The sequence below is a fragment of the Carassius auratus genome, unplaced genomic scaffold (genome assembly GCF_003368295.1).
Source record: "Carassius auratus strain Wakin unplaced genomic scaffold, ASM336829v1 scaf_tig00029614, whole genome shotgun sequence".
NCBI lineage: Eukaryota > Metazoa > Chordata > Actinopteri > Cypriniformes > Cyprinidae > Carassius > Carassius auratus.
Genome location: NW_020525780.1, coordinates 14286 through 39351, shown reverse-complemented (window position 1 = coordinate 39351; position 25066 = coordinate 14286). Strand labels below are relative to the sequence as shown.

The 25066-nt window shown below is 35.3% G+C and overlaps 2 protein-coding genes across 2 annotated transcripts; both read right to left on the bottom strand.

Annotated features, from left to right (window-relative positions):
* Positions 1-3677: 3677 nt before the first annotated feature.
* On the bottom strand, positions 3678-8162 carry LOC113079865 (transmembrane protein 205-like). Its single transcript, XM_026252087.1, has 4 exons — positions 8049-8162; positions 6290-6436; positions 5387-5550; positions 3678-4778 (listed from the first exon to the last, which is right to left on the bottom strand). Exons 2-4 carry the CDS (start codon positions 6387-6389, stop codon positions 4476-4478), a joined length of 567 nt encoding a protein of 188 aa, XP_026107872.1. The 5' UTR covers positions 6390-6436; positions 8049-8162; the 3' UTR covers positions 3678-4475.
* Positions 8163-10281: 2119 nt separating this feature from the next.
* Positions 10282-21867, bottom strand: LOC113079864 (delta(24)-sterol reductase-like). The gene is made up of 9 exons (XM_026252086.1): positions 21431-21867; positions 20729-20884; positions 20295-20400; positions 15394-15512; positions 15056-15319; positions 14728-14871; positions 13123-13320; positions 11443-11621; positions 10282-11292 (listed from the first exon to the last, which is right to left on the bottom strand). Exons 1-9 carry the CDS (start codon positions 21659-21661, stop codon positions 11139-11141), a joined length of 1551 nt encoding a protein of 516 aa, XP_026107871.1. The 5' UTR covers positions 21662-21867; the 3' UTR covers positions 10282-11138.
* Between the last annotated feature and the right edge of the window lie 3199 nt (positions 21868-25066).

Here is a 25066-nt window from a genome sequence, read left to right as displayed (position 1 = left end):
ATGATGCCCAAATAACACACTTTAACATATGAAACACGTGGAGTGAATGGTTAAATTTTAATTGACAAAACTTGCTGTAGTTTTCTAAATGTTTGACCAATTAAATAATTTTAGTTTAATGGACTATAAAACTATTTCAGTAAAGGTTGAGCCAAATTAAAAAAAAAAAACAAAAAAAACAATTCAGGCAACACTTTGAAGACAGAAACTGACTGAATGTAAAATTTCTGTGGAACTTGTTACTAAATAATAATTAGTTGAAACGGCTTGACATTTTTTACAGTGTATATACAGTATTACACACACACACACACACACACACACACATACATATATACATATATATATATATATATATATATGTATATATATATATATATATATATATATATATATATGGGCACTTTTAAACACTAGTAAAATATTACATTTCTCATCCACATACAGTACATTTATCCTTTACAATTGTGGCATGTTATGAGCAAAAAACCTACAAATCCAAACACATTTTTATAAATTTATTTAAAAATAATTATAATAATCAACCCATTTCCATACATTACACAACAGAATGGCAAAAGCTTTACATTCATCACAGATTCAGACATTATTCTTCATTCTTGAAGTTGATGTGTAATTTTTTCGATAAATGTAATTGCTAAAGTAACAGATTTCCCAAACAGCCCTAACGTATAACTGGTCAAACAGACAAACAGATAGTCATTCACACAATAGTTCAACCAGTGTTGCCGTGTCAGGCTGGTGGTTTTTCACATTTACTTTCAATGCGCTGTTTAATATAAAAAAAAGAGAAGCAATATAAATTGCAATTAGCTTTTATTCAGGCAGAAAACCTGGTAATGCAACATTTTCTTTATCTACTACTTCATTTACATACAGTGCTGTGAAAAGGTTTTTGCCCCCTTCCTGTTTAAATTTATTTTATTTTATTGCGCATTTTTCACACTTGAAAGATTCAGATCATCAAACAAATTTGAATATTACACAAAGATAATGCAAGTAAAATGCAGTTTTAAATGATTTCATTTATTAAGGGAAAAAAATTCCAAACCCACCTAACCTACGTGAAAAAATTTATTGCCCCCTCTTGTTAAATCACGAATAACTGTGATTAACCACATTATTTTAGAAAGCGGGGTTAAATTTCACACCCACACATGATAACTGTCAGAGCTGTTGAATCAAGAAATCACTTAAATAAAACCTGTCTGACAAAGTGAAGCAAGCTTAAAGAGCAACACATCATGCCACGATCTAAACAAATTCAAGAACAGATGAGAAACAAAATAGTTGACATGTATCTGAAAAGGGTTATAAAGTCATTTCTAAGGCTTTGGGACTCCAGCGAACCATGGTCAGAGCCATTATCCACAAATGGAGAAAACTAGGAACAGTGGTGGACCTTCCCAGGAGTGACCGGCCTACCGAAATTACTCCAAGAGCACAACGACGAATCATCCAGGAGGTCATAAAAGAACCCAGAACAACATCTAGAGAACTATAGCCCTCACTTTCCTCAACTGAGGTCAGTGTTCATGATTCAACAATAAGAAAGAGACTGGGCAAAAACAGCATCCATGGAAGAGATCCAAGACAAAAGCCACTGCTGACCAAAAATAACACAAAGGCTCCTCTCACATTTGCCAAAAGATATTTTGATCTTTGAGTTTTGGGCAAACATCCTGTGGACTGATGAGACACAACTTTTGGGAAGGTGTGTGTCCCGTTACATCTGGCGTAAAACCAACACATAATTTCATAAAAGAAGCTCATAGCCACAGTCAAACATGGTGGTGGTAGTGTGACGGTCTGGGGCTGATTTACAGCTTCAGGACCTGGACGTCTTGACATAATTGATGGAAGCATGAATTCTGCAGTCGATCAGAAAATCCTGGAGGAGAATGTCCAGACGTCAGTTTGTGAACTCAAGCTCAAGCGCACTTGGGTTACGCAGCAGGACAATGATCCCAAACACACCAGCAAGTCCAGCTCTGAATGACTCAAGAAAAACTAAATGAAGGTTTTGGTCCAGACTTAAATCTGATTGAGATGCTGCGGCATGACCTCAAACAGTCCTTTCATGCTCGAAAACCCTCCAGTGTGACTGAATTAAACCAATTCTGAAAAGAAGAGTGGGACAAAATTCCTCTTTTTCACGTAGTGCCAGGCAGGTTTGGACAGTTTTTTTTCCCCTTAATAAATGTAATCATTATTTAAAAACTCAATTTTGTATTTACTTGGGTTATCTTTGTGTAATATCACAATTTGTTTGTTGATCTTAATCATTCTAGAGTGACACATGCAAAAAAAAAAAAAAATAGTTTAAAAAAGAACAGGATGGGGCTAACACTTTCACAGCACCGTATGCAGGCAGGAATTAAACTTTGGCTAAAACTTGATGGAACTTCAGTATTAAGCTCAAATCTATGCATTTAATTTTTTTGACCATATGCTTTACTAGATATTTTAAGTTAAATACAATAAATCTAACCAATAACAGAGTCCCTGGCTGCATTTGCATTGATAAAATATAGTCAATCCCTTATTACAGGGACAAACCCAAAGCCTCACCAGCATCTTACTGGAGACAGTCATACAGTATAAAAAATGAAAGATACCTCCATTCAAGGCACTGTACTGTAACTGATATGAATATACACAAATATGATGGACAGAAAGCAGGATGTGTAAGGCAACTGAAAACAGAAGCTACATTCCAGAGTAAGGAGTCACCATTACAACAATGGTGCTTTATATCTAATCAGTTTATATGACTAACACATCAGTTAGGCACATCACATATGCTTGACAAATCAAATGACTGGGAAGCACACAATGTGTCATGTACACCCAGGTAGTTCAGTTTGTTGTTGCTTAACATCTGCAAAAGACTCAAAAGCGGTCAAACAAGACATAAACTGGTTCGTGTTGAATCTGTCACAGCAAAGGTCAGTTTGATGGATTCAGATAGAGTTCATCTGTAAATGTGTCTGACCAGTATGTTTGAATAACAAAATCCCACAACTTGATTCATGACTCAGGCTGACATAAATATTCTGTGCAAAAGTTTGGGGTGTGTAATAATAATAATAATTTTTATATATATATATATATATATATATATATATATATATATATATATATATACCAGTATATATACATTTTTTTTACATCTATTATGCTCAATAAGGCTGCATTTATTTGATTTAAAAGTGTAAAAAAACAATTTAAAACAAATGTTTTCTATTTTAATGCATTTAAAAATGTAATTTATTCCAGTGAAGGCTCATGATCCTTTAGAAATTATTCTGATTTGGTGATCAAAATAAAAAGAATTGTGCCAGTATTTTATTTATTTTGGACGCGATTAATAGCGAATTAATCATTTGGCAGCACTAGTTCATAATCATTTTGATAATTTGCTTCCTTGTGGAATTAAGTCTTAAAGACAAAAAAAAAAAAAAAACTGACCCCAAACATTTGAACAGAAGTATATATTTATAGTGTGAATAACAATAATAATGGGATATATATATATATATATATATATATATATATATATATATATATATATATATATATAAACACACTTATATTAATGTTTGTATTAATTTTGTTTTTGATATTAATGTATTTATTTGTCTGTTTATGTAAATACATTTAATGTATTATATATTTTTTACCTTAGAATATATTACACATTAGACTATATTAGATGAGCGCATAGTCACCTGTGTATCCAGTGCACTGATTAAATACTACACAATAGACATTGTCAATCAGTATAAAAAAAGAATATGTGTTTGTGAGTCATTAAAGAATACTTGTAGAACATGCTCAACTCCATTCTGTGGGGCAACTGGTGCTGGGTGCATTCAATTTAACCTCTACTTCAACAAACAGCAACAGAATTCTAAATGTACATCCAGATGAGAGCATGATTTACGGATTCATCCCTGTTAAAATGTGGAAGTGAGAAATTGTGCGCAAACATGTCGATTCATTCACACCCAATCCAGGAGAACAGGATGAGATAATATGACCACTTTGTGACAGAGTGAGGTTGCCTTCATAAAGAAAACCGAAAATATGTGCCAGAACTCTAGAACGTCAAGAAAGGTTTTCAGAATATCCCTTCCACTTCCCATTCTTGTCCATTTAAACTTGCATATCAGTTTTTTCTCAACCATGCAAAGTGTAACATTCTATCATTTAAATATGCACAGCCATGATCTGTAACATAAACAAAAAAATATTCTCTATGCATCATATGTCTAAACTAAAACTAGCACAACAAAGATAGAAAAAGACAATCTATCATAATAATAACCAGATTTGTCAAGAGGTAATCCAGTACCTGAGAGCAAGTCATCGCTGCCCGAGTCACACAGACGTTAACCAAAGGTTTGCATTGCATTGTGGGAGCATAACTCCACTATGTTGCAGTAAGGTCATCAGAGTGTGGTGAGGTTTTCTGCCAGGTAATATAAGCTGTATCCATTACATACGATACAGCAGAGGTTACAAAGTGAGGACAGCAGGTGATACAACCACAGCCGACCACTCAGCTTTTTATACTTGGGGTCTGTCTCGCAGAGCTTGGCGTACGCTTCCCGATTGGACGAGAGCCCGATGTCCTGACCCAATCCACAGGCCTGCTCAATCAGGTGCATGTCTGCCATGATTTCAGAGGTCATCTGACCAAACCACTGGGCATTCACTGCCGCCACCGTCACACAGACGAAAAAAATGAAGATCTAGGGGAAAAACAGAAAGCTGAGGGAACCAAGTCTGTCACATTACATAAAGGTGAAAAGGTTAGTTCGCCCAAAAATCATACTCTTTTTACTCTTGTATTGTTTAAGAACTGTGTGGCTTTCTTTCCTCCATTTAACAATAATTTTTTTTTGGAGAATGTGTTACAAGCAAGGGTTGGAAGTTAAAAACACACTGATTAACTTGGACTGGGCTGGTGGATTATTGTGATGCTTTTATCAGCTGTTTAGACTCTCATTCTGACGGCACCCATTCACTGTAGAGAATTCTCTTGTTAGCAAGTGATGTAATGCTAAATTTCTTCAAATCCGTTCAGATGAAGTAACAAACTCATCTGGATCTTGGATGGCTGGAGCTGCTCGATTCATGAAGTCTGAAATCTGATTCAGAAAATCCACTGATTCAATGATTCATTCACACTGGTTCTCAGCTCACATAAAGATGAAGGGAAGTTGTTTAAGGGTGTCTCTCACCCGAAAACTATCATACGACTTTAGAAGATTTTATTATCTGCTCAAATAATATGGACCGCTCAAGTTTTTGGAATCTTTCCCCCATACCTGAGAACAGTAGAGTAGGTTCTAAATACCTGGAAGGCCTCTTTGTCATCCAGCATGTTACTAGGATGGTACATGGCAAAGATGGTGAGGTTGAAGAAAGCGCAGGCCGAGCCTATATGCAAGTAAAACGGGAAGAGCCGGCTCTGGATGAAGCCAAACGTGTGTCGGTTTAGATGATTGTCCATTACAAAGCCTGAACAAAAAGAAAAGAAAAAAAAAATTAAGTTAATCTTAAGGATTTTGGATGTCGTAAACCTTGTTTATAACATTATATTAGTTTCACATATAAAACTATCCTTGTGAAAAATAAGTACACTTTAGAAAAAGAGTTTAGAAACAGTACTTGTGGAAATAAAATACTCGTAATAACAATAATAATTATTAATAATTATTCTTTAGTGCAAACTGAATCTTGAGAACTGCATGTCATTACAATTAAATAAATGCATCATAGTTTAAATTTGTTAAGTGCAATTAACTAAACTTTAGAGTGCATTTTTGACAGACAAGTATTTGACAAACTAAAATATACTTTATTTTCCTTTCTGCTGAAATGTGTATGTCATACATGAAAATATTTGTAATTTGACATTTGTATTCAAGTTGCAATTAGGTACAATCAATTTGTGTACTTTACACGTAATATCCCGTTCAAATTATAATGAAGTACTTTACATGTGCTTAAGGATGTTAGTCAATGCATCTAAAAAGGTGTATACTTCTTTAAGGCATGACAAAAAATTATTAAATCATATCGATTTAAAAATGTACTTTTAAGTATATCCTAAACTTAAAAAAAAAAAAGTTTATAAACTGAATCTAGAAACTTTTTAAAACGTATTCTAAAAGACTTTGAGGTAACCAACACTACAATAACTCTATTAATGATCTATAACCAGTGAAATGCAATGAAAAACAGTGACCACACCTACCTGATATGAAGGTGACCCATATCTGCATTCCCCAGAAGGTGGAGAGAAACACGAGGTGAAGGAGTTTAGCAGTGAAGGGAGGCTCTCGGTCTGTAGACATTGTCACAGGCACACTATCGTCTTTCACCACCCTCACTCACGGTCATGCTGTTATAAAGGTTTGACACAAAAATGACGTCAGCCTTATTGTTGTAGTGTATAAATTACACTAGATTTATGTAAGACTTAGAAGTCATAACAATTTTAATGTATCAAGTCATGTACTTGATGTGATGCACACATCAAAACAAACCCTGCCTTATAAACAAAAGAGGTGGAGGTGATCACCTTTCACCCACATGACTAACAGAGCACACCATAATGAAACAAACCTTCTTACATAAGATCTGCCACCTATTATAAATCATATCAGGCACACTGACTGAAAACTACTGTGTGGTGGTAACAAAGCAACAAGACAAATGGAGAATACTCTTAAAATCTGAAAAAAAAACAAAACAACTTATTATTATTAATTTTTTTACATCCTGTCCCAATCACAAGAATGACAACAATAGTCAGGGTTGCCAGATCTAAGTAACAAAACTAGCCAAATGGCCAATCATAACTAAACGAAAAACAGTCCAATGACCCAAGCCCTAACATAAAAACTATGCTAATATGCTAATTTCATACTTAAAATATATATTTTACAGTCATTGACATGCATTACACAAATCACAATTTACACAAAATCACTATTTAGGCTATAAGTAATAATAAAAAAACAGCCTTAAAAAAAGTCAAGCGATTTACGACCAGTGCTCCTTCTGTACAACAAATTTGGTAGAATATAAAATGGGTGAAATACTTCAGTACAAGCATCTCAGTCAAAGAGGGAGTCATGGCCTAGTTGTTAGAGAGTTTGACTCCTAACCCTAGGGTTGTGGGTTCGAATCTCGGGCTGGCAATACCATGACTTAGGTGCCCTTGAGCAAGGCACTAAACCCCCAACTGCTCCCCGGGGCGCCGCAGCATAAATGGCTGCCCACTGCTCTGTGTGTGTGTGTGTGTGTGTGTGTGTGTGTTCACTGCTCAGTGTGTGTGCACTTTGGATGGTTTAAAAACAGAGCACGAATTCTGAGTATGGGTCACCATACTTGGCTGAATGTCACTTTCACTTTAAACACAATTCACGAAATGAGTATAACATAACTAATGGAAACCGCGGACTTGGCAACCCTGAACCCTGTCACCATTCACTTCCATTGTATGGAAAAATGTGCCAAGAAAGTGACATGACAGAGACTGTCAATCTAACTAACATGTGCTCCACATAGACATGATGGTAAATATATAACAAATGTATAAATATAGCATATTTTGGGGTGTAGGGTCACTTTAAGAATCGTAAGTGAACTACTCTGATTCACTACTAACGCCATGTCCAGAAAGTGTGGGCTGTGTCTCAAAACATACTACGCTGTCTACTAGACTACATCTTTGGCTCATTCTGAGTACACACGCGCTGTCAATATAGGCAGCTCACTAGTTCAGATACAGCCATTGTGTCCAAACCTCCAAAGCTTCCGATTAAGCACAGAAACTCAACAACAGAGGAAATTTGTTTCCTATTTGAATTGGCACCAACTTACAATATGAGACAGACGAGCTCTCGTAGCACGTCATTTCTATTGCGTCGTGTGAAAGCTACACCTGGTTATCATTGACTAGATATCATTACTGCTACATGCTGTCTCCATGATGTCGATCTACTTACCAGGCGCTCACCCTGACTATGTAAAACGTCGATGTCCGGTTGCGCGTCACGGCCAGCAGCAACACCATAAATGTGAGACAAAAGGAGGAACCAGTGTGCGGCGCAGTAACTCTCGGAACGGTGGGCGGGCTTTAAGCGCACTCGGCATTCAAAGCGGTCGGAGTGGTTTAGTGGGCGTGGTTTGTCGTTATGTTAGGCGTGGTTTTGTACACTGGCGGGCGTGCTGTGTGTAAACGGGTTTTTTTGATTATTGTAATTATTGTTGAATGGAAAATGTGTTTCTAGTTTGTACATTTAAAAACGCGCACACACACGAATTTTCAGCATCATAATTCTTAATTAATTTATTTGCTTCTCAAGAAATTTTTATTATTATTATTATTATTATTATCAATTTTCAAAACAGTTGAGAACATTGTTTTTCAGGATTCTTTGATGAATAGAAAGATCCAAAGATCAGCATTTATCTAAAATAAAAAGCTTTTGTAAAATTAATATACACTATACAATTCAAAAGCTTGGAGTCAAAAAAAAAAGAAATATATATAAAATGTTTATAATGTTACAAAAGATTTCTATTCCATTTCAGATAAATGCTGTTCTTCTGAACTTTCTATTCTTTAAAGAAACCTAAATAGTTTACTCGGATGATTTCAGCATAATAATAATAATAATAATAATAATAATAATAATAATAATAAAAGAGCTGCAAATCAGAATATTAAAATGATTTCTGAAGAATCATGACTGGAGAAATGATGCTAAAAATTAAGTGTTGAAATCACAGGAATAAATTACATTGTAAAATATATTAAAATAGACAGCAGTTATTATAAATAGTAAAAATATTTCACAATATTACTAATTTTGATGTATTTTGAATCAACCAAAACCAGGCTTGGAGAGCAAAAACAATTAATCAAAAAACATTAAAAATCGTACTGTTCAAAAACTTTTGGCTGGTAGTGTATAAACACACACACACATAATATTACTACAACTAGTTGTGGTTTTACAATAAGGAAATCATTTGCTTATTTTTTTGACAAATATTCTTGTACAAAACATCTGATATGTCAGTAGCTGTTCACCACAACAAAGGACCAGTTAACAGAGAAAGTCCTTAAACATAGCTGTTCTGCCTGTAAATAATCACATCGTTTATTCTCACGGTGCCTTTATATGGCATGTTCAAACTGGTGGATTAATTAGTGCTTAACACGTCACTGCTTTCTATTTAATGGGTGTGAATGAGCAAAGGACAGGCTAATTCTCTTGGGCGCTTTCTTCACTGTTGTCACTGCTTTGATGAACAATTGTTCAGGGCATAAGTTTACAGCAATTACTATGTGCAACCGAAGTAGAACAACATCAGTGACTCCTAAAAACACTAGGAACTTCGAGCAAAAATATTTGAGTGGGTTTGTTAATGTGTAGCGTAACAGACAACTTTGTATTTTATCTGTGATACACAAATCTCTAAGTTGTCTACGGAGAAGCTTTTGGGGCACAAAACTGATATCTTTAGTCCTTCAAACTGAAGGAACCTACAGTACAGTTATCTAGAGATACACATTTAATTTTATGAAATAATTTGCTTGTGCATCTGGAAGATTTTTATTGTAATTTCTGAAAAATTAATTTTTTTAAGGCCTAAAATATTAACCTGTGTAAGTGATATACTTATGACATGCTCATGTTCCCATATATATCAAGATCTTATGCAGAAGAAACTACTCAACTTCACAGGCACCAGAAAGAAACGATATGAATGAAGCATTCGGTCACTAGAGGGAGACATGCTTCATTCAGTCACTAGAGGGAGACATTGCCGCACTTAAGTGGGCCCCTCGCGAAAAAAAAAAGTTAAAAAAAATTATATATATATTTATAAAATTAGGGGATATTAATAATGTGGCCAAAAAGAGAAAAGTTCTTTTGAAGCAAGGATGTCAGTTAATATGACAAGGAGATGACTGCTGAACAAGGTATATCATAATGTGACGGCATCACGTTACAAGGAGAGACTGGGAGCCATTAATGTTTATCTGGAGCAGATGGATGATTGTTTTCCATAGCGTATGTTCCTCGGCCATAAATCCACTCAACCCAACCAATACACATTAAGCACCACCATAGAAAACAGGAGAACTTTCCAAGAGCTCCATTATTAGAGGTTCACTGAATATGATCAGAGCCAAATTCACTGTTACTGACAGCACAGCAGTCTGTAGAGGAGTTAAATTATTCATTTTGATGGATTTGTTGAGACTGCTAATTATGTGACATCCATAACTCTTTCAGTACAGTGAAAATACAAATACAGAAATATACCGTGAATGCAGTATAGAAGGGCAAAAACACATTCAGAAGGCCACAAATACATTATTGTTATTGTTTTGTTCATAGAATTAAAATAACCTAATCTATGTAACCAACGATAACAGTAACTGTACTAATGACAAAAGTAATCCCATAATTATCAAAAAATAATGTGCTTTCTAATAAAAAGTGGTACTTTATGGGTCGAAAACAAATACTTAAATACAAGCACAAATTGTGCCAGGCTGATATAAGAAGTGCTCTATAATGATTTTAGTAGATAAAATATCCTTTTGAATACACCTAAAAAAATAAATGACTGTTGAGGTAGGCAACACTCACAATGTAGGAAAATAGGGAATGTGTGTGTGTGTATGTGTGTGTGTGTGTATGTGTATATAGAAATAGTTATTGGTAACTCTTTTCTAATAATAAAAAATAATTATATAATGTTTAACAGATCATTATGCAAAGTACTCTAAAATGGTTTCATTTATAGTTTATTCACATTTGAATGCACTAGAAAAACTGTCTCTTAAGTATTATATATTGTTTTAATAAATCTAAGCATGTATTAAACCTTAGGAATAATAAGGGCCTTTACTTTTTTTTCTTAAACATAGATATACAACAAGGCGGTTAAAAATTTAGCTGGTGCTCCTTCAAGAAATAAGAGTTTTTGCCCAATGTGTTCATTTACTTCAACAAAAGGGAAGTACAGTTTTTTTCAGCTGTTCTGCTGGTCACTCTTTTCGGGTTCGTTTGGATTCAGTGTCTTGCGGTCTTGCAGATTTTGTCATAGACTTCAGGAAACGCATCTTCACAGGTGAGTTGCTTTCTGAGTTTATGATACAACGTGCCATCGAACATTTCCCAGAATTCCTGACGCTCCATATATACATCAGCATACAGCATCTGGAATCTAGAAATGAATGGAAGGAAGGACTTGTGTTATACAGTACCCTCCACTATTACTTCAGCAATTGCATTTTAAACACCTTTCTTTCATAAACAGGTTGTTGAACTTATGCGGTTCTACCAAATAACGGAAAGATGAGAAGTCATAACTGACCCATGAACGTCTCTGACAAACTTCTCCAGCTGGCGTGTGGAGGATCTGGCCTCAAAGTGTTTGACTTGGGGCTCCCCGTACGCTCCGATATCAACATACAGTTCATCTTCATCTCCTTTAGGATGCACCATTCCTGGCTGGTTGGGCAGCATGAAGGGACAAAGCCACAGAGGATACACCTACAGCACACACATAACCATCAACAAAGTGTCGCACATCCAATCACTTTGTTATACAGCAATATTGTGAAATAGATTTTAATAGATTTAAATATGTAATTTATTCAAAGCTGAATTACTCCAGCTTTCATTCATTCTAACATGCTGATTTTCAGATCTAAACATTTATTTCTTCTTACTAATGTGGTTAAAAACAATTGTACTGCTTCATATTTTTGTAGAAACGGTTACATTTTGTCAGGATCTTGAATAGAAAGTTCAAAAGAAGAGCATTTATTTTGAAAAAAATTTTTTTTGTAAGATTACTAATGTCTTTTCTGCCACTTTTGATCAATTTAATGTATCCTTGCTGAATAAAACTAATACTTCCAAAAAAAAACGTTTTAATGTTTGATGCATTGGTAATACTGTCTTTTTTTCCATCACAGACAATGTTCTGATTTGGCTGCTCTAGAGCCGTTCAGCTTGTAGTAATAAAACCTGGAAGAGAGTAAGCTTTTCAAGTCATGCGTTCCCCCAAGAATTTCTAATGGTTTTCAGAATAGCAGCTGTCGATTTTTGAGTAAAATAAGGTCTGTGGTGAACATTACTGGAACAGGCGGGCACATTTTGTTCTTCAGTATAATACATTTTGATGCCTGCTTTCACTTGAAATAAATATACAATTCCTTAGTGAGGCTTTAGTATGTTTTGAAATAATAATGTAACAGTTATTAATAATTAAGAAATGCATTCATATATTTTCAAAGCGCCCCCATTTTGGGTAATGAAACGTTCATATTTTGGTTTTGGGAGTCCCCAATGACAGGTTGACATGCATGCAAGAACAAAAAATGCTTTAATTACATTTTTATGCTTTAATTGCAATCTAATAATCTGCACTTATTTTTACCTTACTTACTCAGGTTTACTTGAAACAATTCGCTTAATTAATTTTTCCAAACCCCTCCTTTACGTGACACTAATCTGTGGTGATTGATCCGATTGGTTTCATTTTCATTTCATCATGAGCCTGTAAAGCCTGATAAAGCAGCGTTTGTGAGCGCTGTGCTGCTTTGTGTACAGCGTTACCGGGGAAACCGCTATTTTTACCACTACACAAGCCCCACTTAGTGGTAAAGAATGAATTAGCATTTTAATTCAGCCCACTGCGGAAAAAACAATAACTAGGTGGGCAATATGCTAATGTTTCATGTTGACGTCAACATTAAATGGTTTCGGTTTAGTTAAAAAAAAAAATTCAGAGTCGACTTTTATTTGAGAGACAATAACTTTATAAAACTGCACTTTCAGATTTAAAACTTTGCAGGATGTTTTCATTCACTTAGAGCTGTGTTACACACTGCATGAAAGGTCATTTAAAAAAATCCATATTAGGAGCACTTTAAAATAATAATAATTATAATAATAAAACGTATACAAAACTATATAAATTTATAGCGATTAGCTATCAGTTCTCACCTAATGTGTGCATATCTATGTGTGTGTTTGGGCGTCTCACCTGTATGTCCTCGTGGAAGCGTAGGATGGCACTCTTGATGTGCTTCATAGGGACCAGCATGTCCTGCACCACGTGGTGCTGCTCGTATAGCTTGCGGATGGTCTCTCCCTGAGTGAGCTTCAGTAGAGAGATCTTCGGAGGAACCATCCAGCCGAACACATACCTGAACAATGGGTTATTCCCAAACGGAATGATGTCCTGAAAGATAGACAAGGAATAGAGGTTGTAAAATAATATGACATGGATAAGGAGATCAAGATATAGAAAAAGATGACAGAAAAGAAATGACCAATCAATATGTTCAGTAACTAAAGGAAGTAGATGTGTATACATACAGCATTCTTCATGTTCAGAAAAGTCATGTTTTACAGTCAAAGACACTCCTTCTGAGCTTGTACATCTTTAGCTTTAGCTGCATAATTTATTGAGTAATGTTAGACTAGTCCTGTCTCTCAACAGACAACGCACACTTCCTGGAGCTAATGGACGGCTTCAGTGGATATAATGCATCGAAACTGTGTATGCTGAAACTGAGTATGTTTGAGAGTGAAAGAGAAGGGTTGAGAGAGAGAGAGAGAGAAACCTGGCTTGATTAAGATGGAAGAGAAGGATAATAGTCTTGCCCATAACTATGCATTATGGGACAAGTGAAAAATGCCAGCTAATGGAACCAAAGAGGAGGAAGTGCACTTCTGACTAAGTGTCTCAAACTCTTGATACACTTTAAGTGTACACCACAAACCAAAAGCCAAATTGAAAGTTAAAACTTGTAATAGGCTTTCTCAATAAGAGTCTGATATTAATAATATAAGATGCAATCCCTAGAGATCCATTCATAATACAACGCTAATCATACAGCTACATATTTTCATAACTGTGGAGATCATAATCGAATACTAAACTCCTCACATTACAGTGGAGTAGAATAAATAAAATGGTTGTATTTTGGGATACTCGTTGAAAAATAAAATGGATAAAGGATAATTATGAAGATTTAGAATAATGAATGCAAAAATTATAATATCTGTACAGGTTAACGCGGTCCCAAAAATATTTAGACATTTGAACTACTTTATAATTAAAAAATGCCATTCCATTATATAAAACAATAGAAAACCAAATGACAGTTATCTGAAATAAATCATATATATATATATATAAAACCGGCTGGATGTACACGCACACACACATATCTATATCTATATCTATATCTATATCTATATATATATATATATATATATATATATATATATATATATATATATATATACACACACATTATACAAAATTACTGTATTTAAATAAAATTTAAATAAAAAATAAATAAACAAACAGCCTGGTGAGCATAACATCATATAACCCTAAACTTTAAAATGGTGGTGTATGGTGTGTAAAAACAATAATTGCTGTAAATCAAGTTAATCTGATTCTCTATACAACCATCTGAACATTTTTGAAACATTTAAAAATATGTTATTTTTAAAAAAACAAAAAGACAAAATATAAAATAAAAATAAAAAAAAGATGAGAAGATAATTTGGTAGTTGTGTTGTTAAGTGAAATTTTCCAGCATCATTTGTAATTACATACTTGTACATTACATACTTGTAATTCCCAGAAGATGCTGCGGGTGTGTCTGTGGTAATAGTGCCGGAGAGGAATGTACTCCACTGCAACACGGTTCTGTTTCAGGAAACCCTCCACATGCCGAAAGAACCACGGCTTGTAATAGTGGCCTATACAGTTAGTCTAAGAGACAGAGAAAAACAGAGACAAAATTAAACACCATGATAACACAGTGGTGTTCAAATGTAGATAAACATGTTCCAGTGCTACTGGAAATGTAGGCTCCTCAAAGGCCCAGCAAAAAGCAACTGGGCCAAAGAAAAAGTGCATAAAAAAAAAAAATTGCATTACAGATATTCATTATCACCTTGTCAGGCTCTGCGTGATCGGTCATGGTGCCCGTCATAATCACAGCCTCGTCCCGAGAGTACTGCAGTCCCTCCACAAACTGGTTCTCCCTGTTGGCTGATTCCTCTGCAAACTTCTTGCAGATAGCATCCAGGCCTCGTATAGGTTCGTAGCAAAGCTTCACCCATTTGCGAGCTGGGATTATCCGGATCTCTGCTGCAACCAGGAACCCCAAAGTACCGCAGGACCAGGGAACGGCATAGAAGAGGTCAGAGTTTTCTTTCTGTGAGCAAATTTGAAAACATCTGTTTTAACATGTCTAAGTTTGTTTGAAATAATCTGTAACAACGCGCTCACCTCAGTGCAGCGGACCAGACTACCATCAGCCAACACCAGCTCAAAAGCCACACAAATGTGCTGAAACAGGCCATAGATGTGAGATGAAGACTCGATACCTGTTCCCATCACCAGCCCACCTGAACACAACATGAGACATTCCTGAGGTACAGTCTCTTGAGTAAATGACCTTTAGAATACAACTGAATGAAATATTTAATATTACTTTTAATATTATACTACTGTTCAAAGGTATGATTAAAGTAAGTCTCTAAAGCTCAACACAGTTGCATTTACTTGAAAAATATAAATAAATAATAATATATATATATATATATATATATATATATATAGTGAGAAATATTATTACAGTTTAAATTAACTGTTTTCTATTTTAATGCATTTTAAAGAGCGGTCAAATGATTAATCGCGGTCATCTTTTTGCTCTCTTTTTTTCATATTTGTCACACTTAAAAGTTTTAATCATCAAAAATATTACACAAAGCTAATGCAAGTGAATACAAAATACAGTTATTAAATTATGATTTAATTTATTAAGTGAAAGAAGCTGTCCAAACCCACCTGGCTCTACGTGAAAAAAAACCCATTAAATTTACTGCCCCCTCTTGTTAAATCATGAATAACTGTGATTAACCACATTATTTTAGAAAGCGGGGTTAAATTTCACACCCACACATGATAACTGTCAGAGCTGTTGAATCAAGAAATCACTTAAATAAAACCTGTCTGACAAAGTGAAGCAAGCTTAAAGAGCAACACATCATGCCACGATCTAAACAAATTCAAGAACAGATGAGAAACAAAATAGTTGACATGTATCAGTCTGAAAAGGGTTATAAAGTCATTTCTAAGGCTTTGGGACTCCAGCGAACCATGGTCAGAGCCATTATCCACAAATGGAGAAAACTAGGAACAGTGGTGAACCTTCCCAGGAGTGACCGGCCTACCAAAATTACTCCAAGAGCACAACGACGAATCATCCAGGAGGTCATAAAAGAACCCAGAACAACATCTAGAGAACTACAGCCCTCACTTTCCTCAACTGAGGTCAGTGTTCATGATTCAACAATAAGAAAGAGACTGGGCAAAAACAGCATCCATGGAAGAGATCCAAGACAAAAGCCACTGCTGACCAAAAAGAACACAAAGGCTCATCTCACATTTGCCAAAAGATATTTTGATCTTTGAGTTTTGGGCAAATTTCCTGTGGACTGATGAGACACAAAATTTAGGAAGGTGTGTGTCCCGTTACATGTGGCGTAAAAACAGCACATAATTTCATAAAAAGAAGATCATAGCAGCAGTCAAACATGGTGGTGGTAGTGTGACGGTCTGGGGCTGATCTACAGCTTCAGGACCTGGACGTCTTGCCATAATTGATGGAAGCATGAATTCTGCAGTCGATCAGAAAATCCTGGAGGAGAATGTCCAGACGTCAGTTTGTGAACTCAAGCTCAAGCGCACTTGGGTTACGCAGCAGGACAATGATCCCAAACACACCAGCAAGTCCAGCTCTGAATGACTCAAGAAAAACTAAATGAAGGTTTTGGAGTGGACAAGTCAAAGTCCAGAATTAAATCTGATTGAGATGCTGCGGCATGACATTAAAGGGGGGGTGAAATGCTCGTTCTCACCCAATATCCTGTTAATCTTGAGTACTATAGAGTAGTACTGCATCCTTCATAACTCCAAAAAGTCTTTAGTTTTATTATATTCATAAGAGAAAGATAGTCTGTACCGATTTTTCCCGGAAAAACATGACCGGCTGGAGGCGTGACGTGTGGGCGGAGCTAAAGAATCACGAGCGCCAGTAGGCTTTTGCGTTGAGAGCGTTTTGAAGCTGTGACTTTACCGTGAGGAAAAAAAACCATCATCCAAAACAAACCATGGCTAACAGTCAGATTCAGCCGTTTATTTATGATCCAGAATCAGATCCAGAGGCTGAAACTGAACAAGAGCAGCAGCAGCAACGACTCGCTCCGAGCGGGGCTCGAACCCGGGTCTCTGGCATGGGAGGGGACGCACTAACAAGGAGGCAGCAAAGAGCAAAGAGATATTTGAAGCAGTTTTACTCACCGCCTGCGGTTCCAATACACGATCGTGACCCTTTTTCGTTGGGACTGCATCATCCTTAAGAAATAAATGATACGCAAATCCGGCGTCAAACTGGGCCTTGTTTGTAAAACAAGCATCTTGGAAATGCAGGGAACAAACAAAAACACTTGCACAACTCCATTGATGCTCTGTAAAAATAAACTCCATCCACTGGTCCCTTAATGCTGTTTTTTTTTTTTGGTAATCTGTGCAGGGTTGTCTTGCCCTGGCAACCAAAAACACACTTCTTTTGTGACATTTCGCGACGCTCTCGCTCTGATCAGTGATTGTCTGTGCACAGCCTCTCTCTGCTCCACTATACGGGAGCGCACGCTCTTTCCGAAACTTTCCGAAACTTGTGACAAACCGGAACAAAGAATACTCCTTTAAACGTACAACTTAATTTTTGAAACTTTGTCCATGTTTAGCATGGGAATCCAACTCTTTAACAGTGTAAAAAACTCAGTATGCATGAAATAGCATTTCAACCCCCCCTTTAAACAGTCCTTTCATGCTCGAAAACCTGAGAAGAAGAGTGGGAAAAAATTCCTCCACAAGCGATGTGAAAGACTTATCTTAAACGCTTGACTACAGTTGTTGCTCCAAAGCGTGGCACAACCATTTATTTTATTTAGGGTTCAATTACTTTTTCACGTAGTGCCAGGAAGGTTTGGACAGCCTTTTCCCTTGAAATTAAATAGTTATTTCAAAACTGCATTTTGTATTTATTGAAATAAAAAAACAGGGTGGGGGCAAAACTTTTTCACAGCACTGTATATGTATGTGTTTATTTATTATGTACAGTATATATAAATACACACACATACAGTCTATATTTAGAAAAATTTACATATATTATATATTTATATTATATAGAAATATATTTAATATATGAACAGCATATTTGTCTTAAATATATACAAGCAAGTGTTTGTATTTCTATACACATAATAAATATACACAGAACACACTCATATATTATGTAAACAAGAACTTTTATTTTGGATGTGATTAATCACGATTAATTGTTTGACAGCACTAATTTAATTTAATTTAATTTAAAAAAAAATTTTCCTATGATGGCAAAGCTGAATTTTCAGTCTCATCACTGCAGTCTTCAGTGTCATATGATCCTTTGGAAATCATTTAATATTACCGGTATAATCAAGAAACATTTATTATTATCGCTGATAAAAAAAGTTTAATAGAATAGCATTTATTTTTGTTATAGTATTCAATGGCACAGTATAAGTATCTTTAAATAAATAAATACACACACTTTGAAACTTTGTTTCAACTGTATAGTATTTTGAACCAGAACTATATATTCATATAGTTTAATCTCGGCTCAAAACAAAGAACTATAAACAACATGTTAACAATTAGTGAAGATTGAAATATAATTTATTTTTGCATGGGACATATTTCTGACATCGATGTTTTTATCAATAAACCTGAAAACTTTCAAAGTGACAAAAATGTACTATGTAATATATGATAAATAGGCTACAGTCAATACAATTTTTATAAAAGTGAAAAATGGAACAAGATTTGAACTGCATATATATATATATATAGGCTAATTTTGATGTTTATTAAAAATGTTAAATATTCTACAGTGTCTTTCAAATTTCATTCCCTTTTCTTAGTTATAAAATGCAATACTCTCTTTCAACTACATGTTTTTAGCCAAATTACCATGTTCCATCACTGTCTAAAGATTATTTTAAATCTATGCACTTACGTATGCACATAAATCTTTTGTTGTGTTTTGTCTGTGAGTACAATTTTTAATACTAATATGTTTGTTTATGTTTCTGTTACATAAATAACTTAAATAGGTCTCGCTACAACATTCTTTGCTTCTAAAGCTTAAAAAAAAAAAAAATCTAAAAGTTATTTGTGAAAAGTGCCAACTGGGCAATAAAAGGGAAGGGTCAAAAGTCCAATAACTGACCTTTGATTATAGATGCACTCTAAACTGCTTTAAGGTATGGTTTTGTATAAAACGAGCGCTTTCAAACAGTCCTTACAGTATCAAAGATATAGGAATCAATACATGTCGCCAGAAAAATCTCCTATCGTTCAACACTTCACAAACACAGCACACCTTTCCAATGTGTCTCTACAGAATTACAAATGAATTTGAAGGAAAGTCTGTGTAAAACATTTCTCCGCCGATGAGCGCTCTTTTCTGAGATCTATAAACACTTTCAGCAATAGGACCCGTATCCGCCCTAATCTAATCTGCCTCACTGAAACAGGGACAATGCTCATCCATAACCTGATTACAAGTAGCCTCTGATGCACCACACACGGCATACAATATTGATCAGGAAAGAACGTTATGCTCCATTTGAAGAAAGCGAATATCTGCAAGTGCTCAGAGACATTAAACAAATACCTTGTGGTGCATGCGGAAAGAAAGAACGAGATTATACAGGTCAGAGATGATTTACAGTCTTCATCTAAATGGAGAGAAGTGTTACTGTGTGCCGAACCGAAAATTATCAAATGCATCTAGACGCCACATAAATAAGAGTTTTGCTGTAATCTGAGACCTGGTAACAATCAGGCATAAATAGACTTAACACCGATGCAAAAGAAGAAAAAAAATATGAGAACCCTTTATGTGTATGTGTGTTACTGAAATTAATAGTAATTAATATTCAGATTTACTATCTTACAGAAAATGTACCACAGAGCCACATCCTCAAATGCAAAGTAAGTTGTTTTAGACAAAACATCCAGTGAATGATGCAGGGATAATTAAATACTTGTTTATTCGCTTCTGTCATAAAACCTACCAACTGTGAGGTCATCGAGTTCAGGCAACACTGGCAGGGTCCAGCCAATAGAGTTGAGCAGAGCAGTCACCTGACCCATGTTGGCTAAGGGTTCCACACGCACCACCTGGAAAAAGTAACAAAAGTTTGATTTGTTGTTTTTGACAATTGCACATTTCCTCACTTTTCATTGTATGTTTCTATCAGCCGTTTGGACTCTCATTTTGATGGCACCCATTCACTGCAGAGGAGCCAGTGGTGAGCAAGTGATGTAATGCTACATTTCTCCAAATCTGTTCACATGAAGAAACACACACATCTTCATCCTGAATGGCCTGAGTGAGTTAAATGGTCAGCAAATGGTTATTTCTGCTGAACTATTCCTTTAAATTAAAGAAGAGATTTAAACGATTTTATTATCAAAAATAATAATAATAATATCTGGCAACAACCACCTGCCGTTTTGTGTCCACCTCCAGAATGTCCATCATGTTAATCATGATGTTCTTGTGCGTCTTCTTGTACTTTCCCACCCTGAGAGATACAGTCAGCCATCCTGGACGACCTGTGCACATATGTTTCTTCCCTCCCTCTTTTTTCCATTCTCGCACCTGAAAATTTTACATGGTCACATTTTATTCAAACCAGATTGCATTGAGGTCTCATCATTTTTATACAATAATTTTTTTTTTTTTTTTTACACTGATTCAGCAAAACCACAGTAAAATTACCAAAAACTATTTTGTTTTAGTTAACAATAAGTACACCTGCTGATGCACCTGTCATTGTGTGCCGAATGTAGGGGGCGTGTTAGTCACTTTTAGCCACGCCCCTACTTTCGCAACTCCATAACTTGCAGAGAGACTTTTTTTGTACCATCAATTATTTTATTTCTTTTCAATCAGAATTTATTTGAAGAGACAAAGCCTACCTTTATAGATCAAGCCGTTTGCACATTTATTTGTTTTTTCATGCATATTCATTCATATTACATGCATTTCTAATTTGTAATGCATAATGATTTATCATCAATACCAAAGACTATATTCAAAGACTATAGGCATACTTCAAGAGACCTTTGGCAGTACTAACGTATATAAAATATTAAGTTATTAATGAAAGTATGTAGGCTAACATAAAAATCATTCATAACTTACCTGTCTCTGGATATCTCTGACTCTCTGGTCGTGCTGCTTGGGTGCTGAGCACATCTTGAAGATGATCCACGCGCGCAGGTAATAGTACACATCAAAGATGACTGACAAGGGGAGCAGAAAGAGGCAAACGAAGATCCATCTCTGGTGTACTATCACGTACTCCAAGCCCTTCACCTTAATCCACACCAAAAACAAGACAACTAACCCTCCCAAATATAATAACGGATTCATTCCGACAGCTTGTTTAAATCACAAATCGCCTAATTACAATGCAATTTAAAAACGCATGGAGCTTGTTGCTGGGTTTTGACTTCACAGACGCTTTTTTTATTATTATTCACAGCGGACGAGCATAAAACCACATGCATTAGCGCTGTCTAATAAACTGCTATTTAACGCGGTTTCCCCACTTGCTCACACACTATTTGTCATCTGCATATTACACGCTGTTTAGGAACTTGCCCAGGTGGTCTAAGCACCGCCCCCAGCATGCAATGATTGGCCAGTAGCGCATCAAATCAGATGACGCCAGAGGTTGCGTGTCGTCTGTTCAGCCAATCACAAGAAAGAAACACCGTCACACCATTGACTCAGCGAGATGTATTCATTATTATACAGTAGTTGAGAAATGAGGCGACTTGTGATAGCAGTACAGATATCGGCATACATTTCAGTTTAAAAGATTATTCCAATACTATAATTTACAATTTATAGAATATTCTTACCCAAGTTTAGAAAAGTGTTTTATCATAGGGTTTCTGAGTAAAATAAATTATATTGTCAAAATTAATGAAAGGTTAACTGTTTTAACCAAATGAAACTGCTTAGGTGAAGATCTGTGTATACTGGAACATTTCTTGTTCTATAACATTAGATACAGTCACACCATATAGGCCTAAATGTGAATCCTTAAGCCATATATGTTCATGTGCAAGCTGCTAAAAAGGAAAACAGCTACAACAGAGAATCCACCTGCTTGAATGCTTTTACTTAGTAACAAAAATCCACAAGTCACTTTGTTTAATTTATGTTGTAGAGGAACAACATGTGAAAATCTCTTAAAGTGGTCCTAAACGAAAATGGTGTCAATCATTTACTCATCCTCAAATTGTTCAAAACCTGTATGATTTTATTTCTTTGGCTGAAGATTTTGAAGAATATGTAACCAAACAGCTGCCAGTAGCAACATACTTTTTATAAAGTCTTCATATTCCTCCAATATTATGTAAGTCAATGGCTACCGGCAGGGTTTTCCAACATTCTTCGAACTATATATGTATTTTTTAGTTTTTTTCAACAGAAGAGAGAAATTCATAGGTTTGGGTACTCACTTGATGGTGAGTTAATGATGACAAGCAAACATTTTATCCCTTTAATTAAAAAAAAAAAAAAAAAAAAAAAAAAAAACTTTCTACATTTTTGACGTCTTGACTGAGGAGCATGAAGGGTTAAACGGCAAACTAATATTTATAACGGTTCACACTGATAAAGGCTATATTTACCTATATTTAGCAACTGGATTTTCATCTCGGGGGAAATCTATTTTAAAAAGGTTAGAGATCACCATAGCTGCAACAAATAGGCCTACAGTATGTCTATGTGTTTTCTTGTTAGAAATCATTTTCATATTCATGCCAATGAGCATCTGTCCTACAGACGGCTCAGGGGTGGGGCATGAACTCTAATGATGCTCTTATAATGACAGAGGAGTTTGACAGCACAGCAACTGCGCTCATTTGACAGCATGGACTAAACCTGATGCGCGCGGACAGCAGATCACCACCGAGTGCATGTTACATTTGTTTAATGCACATTATGTCCTTTTTTATTAAGTGCCTAAATCAAGACATTGGGTAATATGAAGGTATTATCAGTCATAAAGTGCGCACAGGATATGCAGTTTCCTTCAGAAGTGAACCAATGCAGACAAGTCTCCGTTTGAGAAACTTGATTCGCCCTGGATTCTCGATATCAACTTGAAGCTGGACGATGCGCGCGGAACTTTCCAGATAGATCAGTGTTATGAATTTACATTATGCCTTCACTACATCATGGCGCTATATTTATTGGAGTATTTTTAATAGTCTCCGGTGGCACCACCGCTTTTCTAACTTCTCATCAAAGTCGCCTGCAGGCGTTCAGCATGTGCTCTGTGGTGCTCGGGGCGGTGATGCTCACATTAGGGCTCTTCTGGGCGATGAACGGCAAGAGAAACCCGGTGCCTTATAATGAAGAGGACAGTCACGACTACAGTCAATCCCTGTTCACCCCAGCGCCCGGAAACCACTTCCCCGAGTCCCAGTCTGTCATTCTGCACGGGTAAGTGGGGGATCGCATCATAAATTCACTTATAAATGTCTTCGCTGATGATTCTGATAAGATGAAGTAAATATTAAATCACTGAGCAATCTGGAGTTGAATCGCAGAGGAGTTTCCATCCAAAATAGCCTTTATCAGGATCAATCTAGAGTCATTAACAGAGAGACTCGACACTCAAACTCTCCTCATGGGCTAACTCAGAAAAAATAACGTTTCCATAAATGGACACTAACCTACACTCAAGTAACTATAAAATTGTAATGTCAAGAGATATTTCATGCTAAAGATAAATAGATAGAGAGATTTACTCATGGAATTGCAATTTTCTATACTTTTACTTTTTATATTGTACTTTATGAACTTTAAAGTAATTATATATGTTTAATGACTAGCCTAATTCTAGGTAATTCTTTATATTTTATTAGTAGTAGCCTATTTGTACTCTTTATATTGTATATTTTAATACAAAAGTATTTTTATGCAAGCTACTTTAGCTAATTATATACAGTTAATGAGGAGTTCTATTACATATAGTAGAATTACTCATGCAATTGCAATTTTATACTTGGTACTTTTATATTGTACCTTTTAAATTCTATATGTGACCTTTGACCACAAAACCAGTCATGATCATTTGTACACCATCTGAAAGCTGAATAAAGAAGTTTTTCCATTGATTTACGGTGTGTTAGGAATAGGATACAATATTTGGCCGAGATACAACTGAAAATCTGTAGTCTGAGGGTGCAAAAAAAAAAATCAAAATATTGAGAAACTCACTTTTGATGTTGTCCAAATTAAGTTCTAGCAATGCATATTAATTATCAAAAGTTTTCATATATTTATGGTAGGAAATTTACAAAATATGTTCATGGAACATGTTCTTTACTTAAAATTAGAATGATTTTTGGCATAAAAGAAAAATAATTAATTTTGACCCATACAATGTATTATTTATATATATGCACTTTTGACTCAAAATATCTCATCTTGATGTTGTATATTGTTCTTATTCCAACACCCATGAATCCAACCTAATCTCTCTGAACTCAAACTCCATCTCATATTTTATCACATGTAGTACAGTGTAATATTTTAAAATATTTTAAAATAAATAAATAAAAAACATTCAGCATATTATCAGCGTAAAATAAAAGACAAGACCTCATGTGCCATAAAAAAATAGTTAATTTAACAAAAAGTGGCCCACATCGTTGCATGCATTTTCATGCAGCTTTTTTTTTTTTTTTTTTTTTTTGACTGGAATTGATAGGAGCAAGCATGGAGATAATTTTACTTTTCCACCCATAACCCAAA